Source organism: Chrysochloris asiatica, unplaced genomic scaffold (genome assembly GCF_000296735.1).
Source record: "Chrysochloris asiatica unplaced genomic scaffold, ChrAsi1.0 scaffold00254, whole genome shotgun sequence".
Lineage (NCBI taxonomy): Eukaryota > Metazoa > Chordata > Mammalia > Afrosoricida > Chrysochloridae > Chrysochloris > Chrysochloris asiatica.
Window position 1 is genome coordinate 3,934,588 of NW_006408772.1, and position 19,928 is coordinate 3,954,515.

Below are 19,928 nucleotides of genomic sequence, written 5' to 3' on the forward strand. Positions count from 1 at the left end.
GTCACTCTGCCCTCCTCTCCTGGTTGTTAGGCACTGTCGAGTTGATTGCGACCTGTAACGACCCTGTATAGGGTTTCTGAGGAGCGGTTGGTGAGCTTGAACCCCCGGTCCTGCATTTCAAAAGGCTCTGTAGTGGCGCCCCCGCCCTCAGAGCCTCACTGGGACTCTTGCTAAACCAGCTAAAAAAAGGGAGACCCAGATAGGGTTCCCGAGGAGAGGCTGGTGAGCTTGAACCACCAATCCTGCAGTTCAAAAGGCTCTGTACTGGTACCCCATCCCTCAGAGCCACGTTGGGACTCCTGCTAACCCAGCTAAAAAAAAAGGGAGCCCCAGATAGAGTTCCCGAGCAGGTGAACACGACTCAATTGAGCGGTGTATAGGCTGCTTGGCCGGGCTGCAGAGGGGCAGGCGAACGCGGCTCAATTGGGCGGGGCAGAGGCCACTCAGCCGGGCTGTAGCGGGGCGTGTGAACACGGCTCAACTGTCTTAATACACTTTTGATAGAATGCTTCAATTTCATCATTACTGTCTTTAGTGGTTGGTATATACATTTGAATAAGAGTGGTATTAGCTGGTCTTCTTGTAAGCATATGATATTTTCCTTTTGCAGATAGCATTGTACTTCAAGATAAATCTTGAAATGTTCATTTTGATTTTGAATGTGACGGCATTCCTCTTGAGTTTGCTGTTCCCACTATAGTGAATCATGATTGTCAGATTCAAAATGGCCAGTACTAGTGCCTTTCAGCTTAGTAATGCCTAGAATATTGATCTTTACATGCTTCATTTCATTTTTGGGAACTTCCCAGATTCATACTTTGTACATTCCATCTTCTGATTACTAATGGATATTTGCAGTTGTTTCTCTTCATTTTGAGTTGTGCCCCATCAGCAAATGAAGGTCCCAGAATCTTTACTCAGTATGTGTCATCATGGTCAATCCCATTCATATTTGAGTATCCTCCAATCTGAGGGGCTCTTCTTCTGAGACTATATCTGATAGTGTTCTGCAGCTATCCATAAAATTTTCAGTGACTAAACAATTTAGAACTAGTCCACCTCTTGTTATCCCTGCTTGAGTCTAGAAGTTCTGCTGAAACCTATTCACCATGGGTGACCCTGCTGGTATTTAAAATACAGTTGGCATAGCTTTCAGTATTACAGCAACATTGTAGGCTACCACAGTAAGACAAACTGACAGACTGCTGGCCAACCAGGCCACAATCCAGGTTAACAGGAGTTTATTGAGCATAGTTGGACTTAGCTCACAGCTTCATTGCTGTTTTTCCCTAATGGCTAGTGTGGTTGTTAAGTACCGTGGAGTCAGTTCCAACTCACAGCGACCCTGTACAGGGTTTCCGAGGCTATACAGCTTTGTTGTTGTTGTTGTCGTTATGTGCCATGGAGTCGGTTCCGACTCATAGTGACCCTGCACAGGGTTTCTGAGACTGTAAATCTTTATGGGAGCAGAAAGCCTCCTCTTTCTCCCAGGGAACAGCTGGTAGTTTCGAACTGCTGACCTTGCAGTTTGCAGCCCATTTCGTAACCACTATGCTACCAGAGATCCTTACAGGAGCAGAAATCCTTATCTTTCTCCTGCGGAACAGCTGGTAGTTTCGAACTGCCGACCTTAAGGTTAGCAGCCCGATTTGTAAACACTGCGCTACCAGAGCTTCTTGAGGAAGCTGGACAGTGAATAAAAAAGATCATAAAAGTATTGATGCTTTTGAGTTACGGTGTTGGAGGAGAATATTGAAAGTGCCATGGGCTGCCAAAAGAACCAATAGATCCATTTTGGAAGAAGTGCAGCCAGAGTGCTCCTTGGAGGCCAAGATGGCCAAACTTCATCTCTCATACTTCAGACATATTGTCAGGAGGGACCAGTCTCTGGAGAAGGATATCATGTTTGGTAAGATGGAAGGTCAGAGAAAAAGAGGAAGACCCCCAACGAGCTGGATTGGCCAAGTGGCAGCATGGATGGACTCAAGCATGGCAATAGTAGTGAGGTTGGCCCAGGATTGGGCAGTGTCTCGTTCTGCTATGCATAAGGTCGCTATGTGTATGTACCAACTCAATGGCACCTAAAAACAACAACAATGGCTAGTGATCATTAAAATTTCTTCATATGTTTGTTGGCTGCCGAATCTCTTCCTTGGTGAAGTAAGTGTCTGTTCATGTCCTGTTAGGCTATTCTTTCTGATCACACTTGTATTTTATTTTCCTTTTTTATATTTCACTAACATTTAAAACAGAAATAAATATGTGGGTCAAATAGTACTGCAAAGGAGATTATCAGACCTTATTCAGTTAATGGGATTATCATGTATTGTGTTTTCTGCAACTAATATTTTTGCTGGTAAACATCCCAGCAGTTTCATCTGAAAAAAATCACTTGGCAAAAAGCTGACTCAGATAATGGGCTGAAATCCAGCTCACGTGCCCGTTTAGTTTTATTTATGTATCTTTGGACTTAGACTTTAAAGAATAAAACAAAAAACCAGGCTTTGAATTTACTTGAACTGATTCAGTCACGACTGACACTGAAATCTGAGCACTCAAAATTGTAAAGCGTGTGTGTCCTTGAATGGTAATTGGAATGGCAAAAATTAATGATTGAAACCATAGAGTGGAAAACTTGGAAGAGGTGTAATGAGCCCTTTCAGAGCCTGATGTGGGAGATTGGATTATGCTAGGACTGAGCTGAGTGACACTCATTCAAAGTGTCTGAGTCATCACCATCTTTGAGCTAGGGCATCGTTGTTTCCAAGTATGCTGGTCAAGAGATTTGGTTGTTACGGATCTTGTGGGTCAAACCAACCTTGTTTCCTACAGGGCCACAGTAGGAATCATACCTGGCCCAAAGGCTGGGACTGTTTTTTTTTTAATAAACACTTTGAATAATATATTACAGAGAGTGAGAGAGAGAGAGAGAGAGAGAGAGAGAGAGAGAGAGAGAGAGATATTTAGTTGTTATGTAACACACCGACCCATAATTTTTTCTTCCAGTTTTCATTCCTGTACACCGACATGTTTCAAATTTGGTTCCTTCCCTGTTTTGCTTCTTAAACTATGACTGAACCAGGAAGAAAAGAACTTGTTTGAAGCCATTGCTGGGGGGATGGGGGGGTAACATGCTGAGAAGTGCTAAAGAATATTGCTTTTTTGTTTTTATTTTTCAAATTACAGTTAAAAGCAATGTTTTAAATACTTTTTGCTCAACAATAATCTCAGCTCACTGATCAGCAAATCGTGACCATTCTTGTGTTTCTCTGTCTAGTGTAATCATCTGCTTTTGTCTGGCTCATACTCCTTTCTTATATACCAGAGTGTGTTAGTCTAGAAATGAAGTACGGCATCATTTGATTTAGCAGAAGAAGCCAAACATTTCAAGGGAATATAATTTAATAATATCATAAAACTATGTTAGGCAATAATTCAAACAATCTACCTTTGCATGTTAACATTTTCCCAGGAAATAATTTTATCCATTTGCTGTCCTCCAGCCGTCGTAAGCTGTAATCAACTAAGTGAGAGTCTCATTAGCTTTGTGTGTGTGTGTGTGTGTGTGTGTGTGTGTGTGTGAGAAGTAGGGTCATTTACTATGGCTACATCCTGTGAAAGCCAATAAAGGAAATCCCACAAGGAAAGTAGTAGTTATTGTGAAGGACTGCTTCTGCATTTTACAATGTGCTTTACTGTACATGTCAGTCCATTGTTCAATGGTGAATTTAACAAGTATTGTTCTAAGGCTCCAGTTCATACATACATGCTTTTCTTCCAATCAAAGTGAGTTTAAACATGTCTGTGCGATCAGTGGATGACTGTAGAGAAGTTCTCTCGGTAATGTACTTGTCCTAATCTTATTAGGTTACCTTCAAGAAAAGTAAAAACAAAAGCAAACAGGAGAATTTCTGTGTCATGGAATAAAACAATTTTTTGAGTTCAGGGCTAATATCAGATTTTTAACAAAACTCCAACGGACAGCTATTTCCCTATAGTTACAGCTTTGCAACAAGTTTACAAGAATGCTGCCCCACTAAAAGCAACAGTTTTCAATGTATCAAGCTTTTCAAAAGGAAGTTTGGGAAGACTTCAGAGATGAATTCAAGACAGGTCCACTCAGAAACTTTTGGTGACCATTTCTTTGGGATTTCAAAGGCATAATCTTGATAGATTTCCCCAAAGAACATAGCACAATCATAAAGTTTATTAGGACAATGCTTTAAGAAAATTGAAAACTGCATTTGTGAAAAAAAGACCAGGAAAGTTGCACTAAGGAATTGTTTTCCATCATGACAATGAACCAACTCATTCTTTGTAGGTAGCAAGGACTATCTTTGGAGAATTTCTTTAGGAAACCTTAGCCTACTCACTCTACAACCCGCATCTTGCCCCTTCAGATTTATTTTTATTTCCAAACTAAAAATAAAAGAAAATTGGTTTTTAAAGGAACACAATTTGAGTACCTGAAGGATTTGTATCACTTTGACATGTAAAATCAAAGAGCATAGTTTCCGTAAAGATAGTTGTTGTTTTTGTTAAAAGCTGTGGAGTCTGTTCTGATTCATAGCAACCATCTATATATAGGGTTTCTGAGGTGTGGTTAGTGGATTTGAACTTCTGACCTTATGTTTAGCAGTCTAGTGCTTATCTAATAGCATCTACAGCTAGATGGAAATACCACATTCAGAACTGTATAGTCCTTGATATATGATATGTCAAGATACAATAGCTTTATATTTTGATATTTTCGATTCATAAAGATTTATGATTTATAGCATTACTTTTTGACTTTGTTAAGTTGTTGTTTAGTGCTTTCGAGTTGGTTCTGACTCATAGAGACTCTGTGTAGGATTTCTGAGTCTTTAAATCTTTGCAGGATCAGAAATTTGTAGTTTGCAGTCTAGTGCTTATTGTATGGAGCCGCTGCACATAATGTTTTACTAAAGGAAGATTTGAAGTCTGTTTCTGTGCAAGTGATTCTACTGGTGTTTTTCCTTTTAATGGAGAATAGAAATTATATTCCTATGTTTAGTCTTATGATTATTACTGCTATTACTAGTAAACAGCATCATGACTTTTAGGAAATGTGGTTCTAGCAGGTATCTTTTGTTATGTAGATCTAACAAGATTTATCTGTCTACTCTCTTATTTGGTTGCTCAGTATTAGCATTCTACAAAGTTGAGCTGTTATCAACTGGTTGGATATCTGTTTACCTAAACTCATCTTCCTGTTCATTTGGAAGCGTACATGTTTGTGTTTGTTGTTTGATCTTTGGTGACTTGGTAGGATGCATTTATGATTTACTTTGTATGTTACAGGCCCTTTGCTCACTGTCACCTTTTGTTCACATCATATATATTCACGTAATTTGAGCTATATGTTGTTATTAGGTGCTGTCAGTTAGTTCTGTCTCACAGAGACCCTATGGACAACAAACAGAACGAAACACTGTCTGGTCCTGTGACATCCTCATAATTGTTGTTACCTTTGTATCCAACTCAGTGATGCTGCCAATGTGTCAGTTCACCTCTCTAAAGGTCTTCCTCTTTTTCTCTAAATCTCTACTTTACCAAGCATGATGTCCTTCTTCAAGGACTGATCACTGTATCAGAGATTAACTCTCTCTCTCCATGCTGGCTTCTAAGGAACATTCTCGCTTCCTTTCTTCCAAGACAGATTGGTTTATTCTTGTGGCAGTGCATGTTACCTTTAATATTCTTCTCCAACATGACGATTAAAATGCATCAATTCTTCTCTGGCTACCTTATTTATTGCTCAACTTTCACATGCATATGACGCTATTGAAAATACCATGACTTGGGTCAGGTACACCTTAGTCGTCAAACTTATCTTTGCTTTGGAACACTTTAAAGAGGTCTTTTGCAGCATTTTTGCCCAATTCAATATGTTTGATTTCTTGACTGCTGATTCTATGAATGTTGATTGTGGATCTAAACAAAATGAAGGTGTTGACATCTTAAATATTTTCTACATTTTTCATGATGTTATTTATTGGTACAGTTGTAAGGATTTTTGTTTTCTTTGCATTGAGATGCAATCCATACTGAATGCTGTAGCTTTGATGATTTTCATCAGTAAGTAGTTTAAGTCCTCTTGGCTTTCAGCAAGCAAGATTGTATCATCTGCATATCATAGGCTGTTAATGAGTCTTCCTCCAATCCTCATACCACATTATTCTTCATATAATCCAGTTTCTTGGAAAATTTGCTCAGCATAAAAACTGAATAAGTATGGTGAAAAGATGCAAGCTTGATACACACCTTTCCTGATTTTAAACCATTTATTATCCTCTTGTTCTGTTCTAAGGACTACCTCTTTGTCTTTGTACAGTTTCGTGAGCAATATAGGTTACATATTATTATTCCCATTTTACAGTTTCAACATGGAGAAAAAGGGAGATTCACTAGCAATGCTGGAAATAAAACTGTCGATTTCTAAATCTGAGGCTAGACATTTAAAAAGGGTCTAAAGACATTCAGAATGGAGTGAAGTAAAATATTTTTGTTTTAATATGAAGAATAATTAAAACTCCTTATAAATATTTTCTCTGATGTTGATTTTCACATATATGGCAAATAGTTACTCAGTGAACATAAGTCCTATAAAAAAAACAAAAAAACAACTGAAATGTTTACCCTTTCACTATTACTGTAAATTGATATATAATTTAATGATTTGCTTATAGAAGTAATTTTTGCATGAAGAAGTAGGTTGTGCTTAATTGTCTAGCCCATTAAAAATGAAAGCATTCATGGAATTGAGATGGATGGCCTGCCTGGACACTTCTGTGACGTCCACCAGTCTAATTGCTAGCTACTGTGTACTGCACGTAACATGGTTGGTTAGGTTGAGTTTGTAGTCCTTTTGAATTTACTCTGGAGGCTACAATCTAACCAATTTTCAAAAGCCGCTAAATGTGAATAATGGGTCATTTGATTCACTGTTTTGAGAGAAGGGAGTAAAGGGTTAGTACATGCTGAGTTTATTCTAGAAATAGCTGCTATATATCAGGAAGGAAGGGGGTACATATCTTTTATGATGAGATTGAGTGGTTTAGGAAGGATGGCTCCTTTTCTGATACTATGCTCTGTTTTTGCTTATAATTATTTTGTGACTGTGAGCATAGTCCATTGGTTGCAGACACAGATCATCTGGTACTTGTTTTTGTTGTGGAGAATGCTAGAGGCATCATCTCCATGTATAATTAGTTATATGAAAAAGCTCACAAAAGTAAAAGGGTCTCATGGAGTTTCTTGAGACAACTTGGCACTATTAAACATTCTAACCATGAACTTATTTCTAGGTATGAGTTGAATAAAAAGAATTCAGTACATGAAGTAATTACCCCCTCCCACTACCCCCGGGCTGTCAACATTGGGCTGTGCCCTTCCAGTCACACAAATGGGATGTTTACTCTAATTTGTTAATAAAGAAAAAAGCTTCTGGTTAAAAATAACATCTGTCCATTGATGAAACACAGCTTTGGCCATGAAAGGAGTTTTCAGTAATTTGTAAAAGTTGCGTTTGGCAGGATGTACTTGTATCCTAAAAGTTGTAACAGCTTTCCTTTCTCTGAGGGTTAAAGGGGAGAGAACATGTTTCAGACAGAGGCAACTTCAACTTCCGTGAGTTGTTCTGTGCTGTTAGTATTCCCAGATCTCTCATCCTCGTTTCAGTAATGTAGTCCAAATTGTTGTTTTTGTTAGTTGCTGTCAAGTTGATTCTGTTTCACGATCAGAGTAGAACACCTTCCTAGGATTTTAGCTCACCAGGCCTATTTTCTGAGATGCCTCTGAGTTTGAACTGTCATTCTTTCGGTTAGTAATCAAGCAGTTAACAGTTGGTACCACCCAGGTATTCATTCCATTAGGGCAAATTAGAGGCTTCTTGTTGACCTCTATTCTCTAGATGAAATTTTTGACGAATGGTGATGATTCTGCTTTTTAGTGGCCACATTCCCTCTATATATCAGTTTAAGGAGATGGGTTATTACTCTCTAGAGTAATAGGAGCCTTGCTGTGGCACTGTAAAATAAACATTAGACTGCTAACCTCAGTGTCGGTAGTTCAAATCCACCAGATGCTCCTTGGAAACGCTGTTTGGAACCCTATACAGGGTCTCTATGAGCCAGAACCAACTCAAGGGCACTTAACAACAACAACAGAGTAATATGAACATTTTAATTGAAATGTAACTGTATTGTTTCTTTTTTGATATTTGGTGATATTTTTATTAAAGGAGAAATTTCCTTTTTAAAAAAAATTTTTTAGTAAAATTTACATTACTTAGAAAAGGAAATTGTACCTTTATATTTAGGTTCCTGAACCAATAGAATCCTTATATACTAGGTTTGTTGCTATGATACTTGCTACCGTCACTATTACACTGCTGTTTACATCCATGGTTTGACTGGTACTATTTAGCAGAGATCAAAAGAGTGAGTGATTGATTACTTTATAGAAAATGTATGCCCTCATCTCATAGCATTTAACTTGAAGGTTACACTACTGTTTCTACTCTTGGGATAGATATCTATCTTCTGTCAACCTTTTTATTGGAGGACAATCAACGACAGAGTGTTTTTCTAGATTTCTACCATGACAGTATTTTGACTTTGTTGCCATATTATCAGCCTGATAATGACTCCATGTGTTCGTTTGTGGTTAATATTAGAATAGTGGGGTGAAACGAGCACGAGGTTAGATAGCCTACCTGTCCTCTGCCATTTCCTGGTCTCATCCATTAACCAATCCAATTTGAGCCTCAGTGTCCTCACCATTAAATGGAAATAGGATATGTGTCCTCCCTGCACAGGGTTGTCTGGAAGATTAAATGTGGTGGTTAATGTGAAATGCTTTGCATGCTTTAAAAAGGTATACTATCATAGGATGCTATCATTTTTACCATCTTCATTATTTCTATGTTAGATAAGAATATAATCAAAGGATTATCCAGAGATTTTTTTTTTTTTCATATTTATTTACTTATCAGGTTTCTCTCTCTCTAGTCAAGACATGCATTTTTGCCTACTGATCAGTAAGGGAATCCTTTCAGTGCAATCAGAGGTGAATTTAACTGGGGCTAGGCTCATTATTCCATGTTTCAGGACCTCTTGATACAAGGCAGTGCTTTGTGCATTATCATGAAAATGAGTTTATAAGAAAGTAAGGGCACCCACAAAATAATTTTAACTGTGAATGATATTTCATTGTGAATTTTTCATTCGTCTTTTTCCTTACTTTAACTGTTTGTATGTGGCTTACTTGTAGAATACTTATGTTTTTGCTGACTACCAGGCAATTCTGTGTAGAAACAGTTCATAAAAGTATGGGAACATTTATTTGACACTGCCTGTCTTGGATGATGAGAACATAATGGCTCTGGAGGATAAACCCTAAACTGCCAACCATATGCTTGGTGTTTCTAGCCCACCAGCTGCTCCATGGGAAAAATATGAGACTTTCCGTTTCAGCAAAGAAAACCTACACAAGGTCGCTATTAGTCAGAACTGACTTGACTGACAACACCAAATATGGAGTCCTGGTGTGGCGCTATGGGATCACACTGGACTGCTAATCACAAGTTTGCTGGTTCAAACCCATCAGCCATTCCTCGGAAATCCTATACAGGGTTGCTGCAAGTCAGAATTGACTCAGCAGCAATTAACAACAGCATTGAGTAAGGAAAAGTCTGAGACATACAAAGATGTACTAAGTCTTCCCGGTTATTTTGCTTAATGTTTTTTTTTCCTAATATTCTGAACCTTTAAAGATGCTCTAAAAATGGAAAGACAAAAATATTTAAGAAAGAAAAAATGTATGACTTATAAAATGGACCTTTCACACTCAGTGAAGAAACTTCTCAGATGTCCTATGCTAAATTCTCCTTTGCCTCCAAATAAACTGAACAATTTGCATTTCCCACTCGTATAACAGATAATTCTTCATATTATCAATAATATTACCATAGTTTAAAGATGAATTGTAGCCCTAATGTTTTTATGAATTAGGATAAACGTTCCTCAGTTTTGTGAATATTGAGTCTTATGAAATGTTACAACTTTTGCTTCTTTCCTTTTCCATTAGGTTCTTGTTTATTCTCTTAGGTCCTAAGGGAAAAGCCAAGTCCTACCATGAGATTGGCAGAGCCATTGCCACCTTGATGTCTGATGAGGTACGGAATCATGAAGATGGGAGATTTCTGAATGTCCTACTGACGTTGTTTTCATGCTGTGATTTGAATGTTGCAATTTATTCAGTTCAAATAATGTGATTACTAGGGTTTTTGAAATAATAATATAAGGTCATTTGTGGCAAGTAAACTGATTTCTACTTAGTTTTCAGTTAATAAGGAGATGCCTTTTGATTTTCCATTGGATTCTTATCTCTGTTGGAATAAAATACATTTTCCATTGTTTTTCTAAAAATGTTTAAATTGCAGAACTAATGTATGTTAAATAGTTCTAAAGTGTCAAAGTTGACTACATTAATTTAAAACTTTATGTCTTAAGATATTTAATATATTCCTTATGGTGATTCGAGTGTTCATATACCATATTGTTTGAGAAATGGTGGATTCTATAGGAAATAAATATAATAAAATGGATACTACATTAGGTATCAAAATACATGACTTTATGATTTTCTTATCCTGTGGGAATGAATGATAGAAGTACTAAACTGTATAGTTTAGTATATTGTTGTTAAGTGCTGTGGAGTTGATTCCAACCCATAGTGACCCTGTACAGGGTTTCCAAGGCTGTAAATCTTTACGGGAGCAGAAAGCCTCATCTTTTTCCCACGGAGCAGTTGGTAGTTTCGAACTGCTGACCTTAAGGTTCGCAGCCCGATTCTTAACCACTACACTACCAGAGGTATATAGTCATTACTATATAGTCATTACTGTATAGTATCCTTACTAACTACTCTTATAACAGTTCAAATGTTGTTAATTCCATTTTTGATATGGTAAAGCTCAGAACTAGTCTTCTAGTAGGAGAAATAGTATTAGAATATAGGATCACTGGTTTCTGCTTTTGTGTCTTTTTAACTTAAATTTTTTTCTAATTTTTTAAAATTCTGTTTGCAAGTTTCTCTTGTTAAATGGAGAAAAGAACAACTTTTATCCTTAATTATAGAAGTGTATTTGATAGATACTCAGACAGTTACATTATCCTGTGACTGAGACCAATTGAAGAATGTCTCTGATTTTTATCCCCTCTTGATGGGTCTATCTCAGTGTGTTCATTTATTTATTTTCCTATATTTATATATTTTAAAAAATCTTTTTACTGCCTGTGATGAACCACACTCAAGAAGAACGTACTTGGCATTTCTCAGGTGAATGAGCTGAAGAAAAATTTCAAGTTTCGAGATACAGTAATGAAGGATTCTATATGGCGAGGGGAGTTTACCTTTATTTATTGACTATGCAAAGGTATTCAATTATTTAGATCAAACAAATTATGGATAACATTGTAAAGAAGGAAAATTACAGAACATTTAATTATACCCTTTGAATGATGTAGAAAGAAGGAATGGAAAGAATATACAGAACCACGGTATCAGAAAGAATTGGTCAGCATTCAGCCATTTCAAGAAGTAGCATATGATAAAGTATTGATGATATTAAGAAAGAAATACAAGTTGCGCTGAAGACATTGGCAAAAAATAAGGCTTCAGGAATTGAGAGAATGCCAATTGAGATATTTCAACAAATGGATACGTTGCTGAAGTGTTCACTTAGTCTATGCCAAGAAATTTTGAAGCCAACTGACTAGAAGAGATACATGTTTGTGCTTATTTCAAAAAAAGGTGATTGAAGAGAATATGGAAATTATCAGTGTCATTAATATCATACATAAAGTTTTGCTTAAGATAATTAAAAAAATGATTGCAACAATTCATCAATAGGGAGCTGCCAGAAATTACAACCAGATTCAGGAAGAAGGCATGGATGGAATGAGGGATCTCATTGCTGATATAAGATGGATCTTGACTGAAATCAAATAATACAAGAAAGATGTTTACCTCTGTTTAATTGACTATAGAAATGCATATAGCTACATGGATCATGACAAACTATGGAAATAACATTGAGCAGAATGAGGATTCCAGATCTCTTAATTGTGCTCATGTGGAACTTGTACATAAACCAAGGAGGCAGTTGTTTCAAAAGAACAACGGATACTGCATGGTTTAAAATCAGGAAAGGTATGTGTGTCAGGATTGTATCTTTTCACTATATGTATTCAATCTGTATGTTGAGCAAATAATATTATAAAGTGGACTATATGAAGAAGAATGTGACATCTGGATTGAAGGAACATTCATTAACAACCTGTGATCTGCAATGACCCCACCTTGCTTGCTGAATACAAAGGGGATGTAAAGCATATATGGTGGAAGACTAATGGCTATCTTCTTCAGTGTAGATTACAACTCAATGCAAATAAACTAAAAATCCTCACAGCTGGACATATAAGAAGCATCATAATAAATGGAGAAAAGATTGAAGCTGCCAAGGATTTCATTTTACTTGGATCCACAATCAGTGCTCATGGAACCAGCAGTCAAGAAATCAAAGACACAGGGCATTTGGCAAATGTGCTGAAAAGACTTCTTTAAATTGAGGACCCAAGTCATTATATTTTTAATCTCCTCAAAATACATATAAAAGATAGACAGTGATTAAGCACTAATAAAGAGTTGATGCATTTGAATTATGATATTAGCAGTATTGTATGCACTTCCAAAAGAATGAACAAATATGTCTCCTAAGAAGTACAGACAGAATATTTCTTAAAATCAGGGTTGTCAAGACTCAATCTCATGCAATATGGACATGCCATCAGGAAAGACCAGTCCACGGAAAAGACACCATGATTTTTAAAATAGTTGTTGTTAAGTGCTATCGAGTCAGTTCCAACCCATAGCGATGCTGTATAGGGTTTCCAAGGAGCAGCTGGTGAGCTTGGACTGTTGACCTTGAGTTTCAAAGTGACTTTGCAGTCACAGCGCCACACCAAATCTCCTGATATAGTAGAGTAGCATCAAAAAAGTGGAAGACCCTCAATAAGATGAATTGACACAGTGGCTTATCCAATATAGCAACTTACTCAAACATAGCAACAATTGTGAGGATGGCTCTGCTATACGTTGTTGTTGTTAAGTACCGTAGAGTCGGTTCCGAATCATAGTGACCCTGCACAGGGTTTCCGAGACTGCAAATCTTTACAGGAGCAGAAAGCCTCATCTTCCTCCCATGGAACAGCTGGTAGTTTCAAACTGCCGACCTTGAGGTTAACAGCCCGATTCGTAACCACTACGCTACCAGAGCTCTGTTATACATAGGGTCATTATAATTCAACTCAACAACACCTAAAAACAACAACATGATGCATCAATGTGGAAATGCTTTATTTTGACTGTGATAGAAAAATCTAATGTATAATGACTTGAACCATTGTAAGTCAGTTTGTTTTACTGTGGTGGCTTACATGTTGCTGGAATACTGGAAGCTATGCCACTGGCATTTCAAATATCAGCATAGTCACCCATGGTGGACAGGGTTAGGAAGAAGAACAGATGAGGAAGAAGGAATAGGCTGTCCACATCTGAGGCATTAGCCGCTGAAAATCATGTGAACAGCAATAAAACATTGTCTGATATACTGCCAGAAGATGATCCCTGAGGTTGAAGGCATTCAAAATATGAGTTGCCTCCTCAAAGTACAGCTAGTGTTTATGATGTGAATGGAGAAAAGCTTTTGCTGATGTGGTAAGATTCAAGATCAGAAGAAATGGAACATGGTCTGTATAAAGTATGAGTCTAGAAAAATTAGAAATCATCAAAAATAGAATAAAGATCGACATCCTAGGCATAAATGAACTAAAATGGACAAGTCCTGGTGTTTTGAATCAGACAATCATGGTTTACTTTTCCAGGAATAACAAATTGAGAGACATAGTGTCATATTTTTCATCAAGAGGAACATCTCAAGATCTATTTTAAGGAATAATATTGTCTGTGATAGGATAATATCTATATGTTAAAAAGAAAGACCAGTTAATACAATTATTATTCTAATTATGAATCAACCACCACCAAAACCAATGATGCAGAAATTAGAATTCTACCAACTTTTTCAGTCTGAAACTGATCAAACATGCAATGAAGATGCATATACAATAAAAGGTGATTGGAAATGACGCTGGAATTTGCATGATAGAATTTTATAAGACCAATGAATTATTAATTGCAAGTACCTTTTTTCAACAACATAAACATTGAAGATATATGTGGAACTCACCAGTTGGAATGCACAGAAATCAAATTGACTAGGTTATGGTATTGCACTGTAGGATACGCAGTGGACTACTAACTGCAAAGTTGGCAGTTCAAACACACATACAGGATTCTTATCAGTCTGAACTGACTCAATGGCACAACAATAGCAAAAGAACTATCTGTAGGAAGACATGATGGAGACGTTCACTGTCATTCAAACAATACCAGCTGAAATAACCCTATGCAGGGTTGCTATGAGTGGACCAGCACACCACCACCACTACCAGGATGGTAGGAGGAGCTCCTGTGGCATAGTGGTTAAGTGCTGGACTATAAATTGAAATGTTAGCAATTCAAACCCACCGGATGCTCCAGGGAAAAAAATGGGGTAGTCTGTTTCTGTAGAGATTTGCAGACTCTGAAACCCATTGGGGCATTCTACTTTGTTATGTAGGGTTGTCATGAGTTAGATTCAACATCATGACAGTGGGTTTGGTTTGGTTTGAATAGTGGGGGAGATATCAAAGGAAAATGAAGTTGAAGAAGGGTGCGTCTGCCAGAAATGATTACTGACACTTTGTATTGCCTTTCTCTCAACTCCATAACTTGCTACAATTAAATAGTAATTGTTAGTTAACTTTAAATTTTTCTGGTCGAGAAGAAGAGCTGATTTACTAGCTGTTGCTCGGAATAGGTAAGCACATTGAATAGGGGCCACCTTCTCTTCTGGAGATTATGGAGTTTGATTTATGAAGTATTAAAGACTTTGGTTATGTGTACAGAACTTTTAGCTCATTGGCTTGGCTGCAGGAAATGAACAATTGATAAAGAGAATTATGTAAATTCTGAAAACTCCTTTGTAAGTACATAAAAGGCATGAAGTGTTTGCTGCCATGGATTCTTTAGTTGCTATACCAAAACACAGACAGATGATCACCTATTAAAAATCTTGTATATGTTGCCAGCATAACTTAGATTTTTCTTTTGTAACCATTAACACGACATGTGTTTGAGAGCTTCAGTGCTTGGGATTAACATGATTTTAACATTCAGCTTTTATTTTCCTGAACTGAAAACTAGTCCTGGAACAAACAATTGCTGATAAACTCTTCTGGATTAATTTTTGTTTGTCCCAGTAGTTTTTATTTCAGCGAAATGACTTTTTGGTATATTTCTCCAATGATATTTATCTTTGTATTTATGCTATGGATTCCAAAGCAACTGTATCAGTTACAGTACATATTAATAGGAGATGAAAGACAGTGTTGCTTAACGATTTTGGTAGAAGAAAAACAGTTATTTTGGGGTGGACCATGGATTGGAGTAAAGAGTGACAGTTGAGGCTGGTACTATGGCTGGGTCTTGGCTTGGTTTTGGACTTCATTATTGTGTTAGGGTTATGGTAAGCTTTAGGGTTACCATAACCATTGGTGGTGTGCCTGGGCTACGGCAAGGAGTAAGACAGTCTAGTTTTTAGGGTCACAGTTATGTTTATTTTCTGTTTTATTTTTCTTGAAGTCTATTTGATTTCCTCTTCATTTGCAAGTTTATTACCTCTTTTTACTTTATGGATTTTTGTTGTTGCTGCTGCAATACTGGTTCTCTCTTTTCAGTATTATATGTCTGTTTTACTTTGAATAATTGTATGTCTTAAGTCCTGGTGTGGCACTGCAAGATAATGCACTGGACCTAAAAGTCAGTTTGAACCACAAAGTTGGTGGTTCAGAATCACCAGCTGCTCCTTGGAAACCCTATATAGGTCACTATGAGTTAAAACTGACTGAATGGCACTTAACAACAACAGCAATATGTCTGGGTTGAGTCTAGCTGACTGTTCTGTATGTTAGTCTCAAGTTGTTGTCTGCTGTTTTTGTTTCTCTGTCCAAAGAAAGAAATATTTTTTGTAAGGTTGGTTTGGTTTTTACAAATTCTTTAAATTTCCATTTGTCTGAAAATGACTTAATTTAATCCTCATATTTGATGGTCAGTTTTTCTGGATATGTGATTATTGGTTCTTTCTTTCAGAGTTTTATATATGCCATTCCATTGTCTTCTTGCCTTCATGGCTTCTTCTGAGATCATAGTTTAGTCTCATTAGTGCTCTTTTGTAGCTAACCTTTTGTTTTTCCTAAGCTGTTACTTTGTCTTTGGTTTTTAAAAGTTTGGTTATCCTGGTGTTTTTGTTTTGAAGTTTATCCTTTTTGGAGTTTGTTCAACCTACTGAATAGCTGTCTTTTCATCTTTCATAATGTTAGGAAAGTTTTGTTCCAACAACTCTAGGACAATATTCATTTTTAAATTTTTATTTATTTATTTTTATTGTTTCTGTTCTGGAATTCCTGTCATATGAATGTTGATCCTTTTCATAGTGTCCCACCTATATTTTATACGTTCTTCAGTTTTTTTGTTGTTATTGTTTTCTTTTTGTAATTGTTATATTAACAGATGATTATTGAGATGTTTCTTCAAGCTCAGTAATTCGACTCTCTATTAATTCAATTCTATTTGTTTGCCCTTTCAATGTGTTTATCTGTTTCTGAAGTCTTAGTACTGATCTTCTGGTTTTCTAGTTGCTGATTTCGCATGTCTCCCATTTTCTCAACTATTTTTGTGAATACGTTTTCTAAGTTATTCCATAGTTTTGTCTATGTTTTCCTTGAATTCATATGTACTTTTCTTGATCTTTCTCAATCCATTGAAATTGCCTAATTCCTGACTCTGTGTTTTGGTGACTTGTTTAAGGTACTTTGTCTTGTTTCTTTATGTAAACTGAAATTTACAGAGACATTGTGACGTCATATTTATATTGAGTTGCTGGTTGTATATTGGTGTATTTTCAGGCACTCACCACCATGTCTCCTGGTGGATGTAGAAGAGACTGGAAATGCAAATGCAGTTAGTTCTCTGTTCACTGTGTATCTTAGTTCAAGGTGGTTCATGTGTCTCCAGAAGCAGAGGTGCCATGTTCAACACCTGACTCCAGGCAGAGCTGAGACTGATCAGGAGAGGGTGTCACTGGCCACTGGGTTTGTGAGGGCATGGAATGGCCATGCTCCTGTCTTCCAGAAAAGCATGAGAACAAGGGAGAACTGCATCCTCTGGCCGCCAATGTCTAACCACATCTTGTGCCCACAGCAGCTCACAAAATCTCAGTCAAGATGGCTGCACCAGCCCACAATCTATCCATTTTCCTTCTCTTTCACTGCTCCTATTCATCTCTTTTAGTTGGCACTCAGTTGACCTCTCTGTCCTATCCTCTGATGCTCAGGATTGAGGATCACCATCCGTATCTGTTTTACTCAGTCTTCTATATTTTTGTTGAAGAGAGTCCAGTCAGTACATCTGTTTACTTGGCCATCTTGCCTTGGAACTCCAAGCACAGCTATATTTGACAACCTTTATCTATAATCCTTGGGATTAAAATTTGAAGATTTATGTATATTAAAATAAAACAAAGAATAGACAATATGATGGTGATTTTACAGTAGATTATAGATTACATTGTTCATGTTTGACACACTGTGAGAGTTCTCTTGTTGATTCAGCATATACTTTATTATTCTTTAGGTGTTCCATGACATTGCTTATAAAGCAAAAGACAGGCAGGACCTTATTGCTGGCATTGATGAGTTCCTGGATGAAGTCATTGTCCTTCCACCTGGGGAATGGGACCCAACAATCAGAATAGAGCCTCCGAAGAGTCTTCCGTCTTCTGACAAAAGGTAAATTATCAGGCAGTTGCAGTTTTCAGTTCACTAGGACCTTCCTAGAGAAAGGGAAATGTTTGCAGGAAGAAGTTGGATCAGGGCACTGCTCTCATGTTATCCTGTTCCTATTTAACTTCATGTATTATCTCAAGCAAAGTACATTTATGCTTTGGTTTCACATTCTCTGGACATGTTAAATTAATGTAATATTATTCTGTGATGTTCTTCAGTGTTTTCAAATTACAGATTTCAGAGTCTGATGTAGAAATGAATTGAAGAGACTCTGTGGGGATATTTGGGGACTCCCTTTATATGTTGCTGTTATTGTTGCTAGGTGGCATTGAGTCAGTTTTAACTCACAGCAACACCATATGGCAGAGTAGAATTGATAGGTTATAATCTCTACAAGAGAAGATCTCCAGGTCTTTCTCCTGTGGAAGTACTGGTTGGGTTAGAACCACTAACCTTTTGGTTAGCAGTCAAACATTTAACCATTGCTCCATCAGGGTTCTTCCAGGTACATGTGGATGGCTCAGTTTACTCAAGATGAGTCCATATAGATTTAATAATTTTTAAAATTGAGTGAAACTATTGAGATGAAATAATTTTATAGGAATGGTTTATTTTCCAGGTGAAACAGTGTTCTTTTTTATTCCCATCTAGTCATTTGTCTTGGCTTTAAATACCAACTTTAAGAATTGTCTGTTATGATAGCAGAAAGGAATACTCTTTCTCCTAAAGGCTCTTTATCCATATTTCTTTTACTAGTGTATGATATCACTGACAAGTAGATGAATGAAATAAGGTAATATTGTCTTGGGCTTTGTTGTCTTATTTAGAAAGAATATGTACTCAGGTGGAGAGAATGTTCAGATGAATGGGGACACACCCCACGATGGAGGTCATGGAGGAGGAGGTCATGGGGATTGTGAAGAATTGCGGCGAACTGGACGGTAACTGGTGGATCCTTTGTCATTCATTGTGAGGTCTTCCTTAGATTTAAATTGCTTCTCCTATTTCTGTGAGCATTGTCTTCACTGATTTGCTGACTTATTCATCCAAAAATATTTAAAATGTGCCAGTTAGTCCCAGACACTGGGGATATAGCAAAGAGTTAAATAGAACTCCCTAGCCTTATGGAACTTACTTTGTGAGTGTAGGAGATAAACAATGAACAGACAAACCTGATGATGGTTTTATGGGAAAAAACTCAGGCAGATGTAGGTGTTTTTTGTTTTGTTTTTTATGTATACAAAATCACTCAGGAATATATAATCATTTAAACAACCAAAGGGCACATTCTGCAAGCCTGCCTCCTGGCTGTCAGCAAACAACCTTTCTCTTTCCATGACTCTGTAGTCTTCAGCTGCTCTGCCTCTCTATGCCATCATCTCTGCCTCCATCTCTGGTGTCTCTGCTCCCCTACTTAGGGTCCCATGTTCCACTCATGCTCTTTTGTTCCTGGAATGTAAGTTTAACTACTCCCCTCTTTATGTTACAAAACTACCTTTACAGTTGTGACAATCGCAAGTAGTCATGATAACAATTACTTACTATTGAATCATAAGAATCCTATCCCCATTTCCTTTCACCGGACCTATCTAGACAAGATGAAAACTATAATAGGGATTCTACCACCCCACCCCACCCCCATTCTGAAACTCAAGTCCCTATTGAAAACTTGTAAGCCGGCAACTTGGTGCCTTTATAGTCCCCCGTCACCCGCATTTTAGGTAGCCAATGTCTAAATTGCCCACCCCTATAAACAGTGGTAATGTTCATCCATTTCAAGATGTAGCATATGATCAACATCCAATGATACTGAAGGAGGAAGTCCAAGGTGCATTGAAGGAATTGGCTATGAACAAGGCACCAGGAATTGATGGAATAAAAATGGAAATCTTTCAA

At 37.2% G+C, this 19,928-nt stretch overlaps 1 protein-coding gene across 2 annotated transcripts in view; it reads left to right on the forward strand.

Annotated features, from left to right (window-relative positions):
* LOC102828499 (electrogenic sodium bicarbonate cotransporter 1-like) overlaps positions 1-19,928 on the forward strand; it is a 522,188-nt gene that overhangs the window by 311,587 nt on the left and 190,673 nt on the right. For both annotated transcript variants that reach the window (XM_006873779.1, XM_006873780.1), the window contains exons 8-10: positions 10,111-10,198; positions 17,881-18,035; positions 18,860-18,973. In XM_006873779.1, coding sequence (XP_006873841.1) covers positions 10,111-10,198; positions 17,881-18,035; positions 18,860-18,973 — 357 coding nt within the window. The remainder of the gene's footprint in view (positions 1-10,110; positions 10,199-17,880; positions 18,036-18,859; positions 18,974-19,928) is intronic.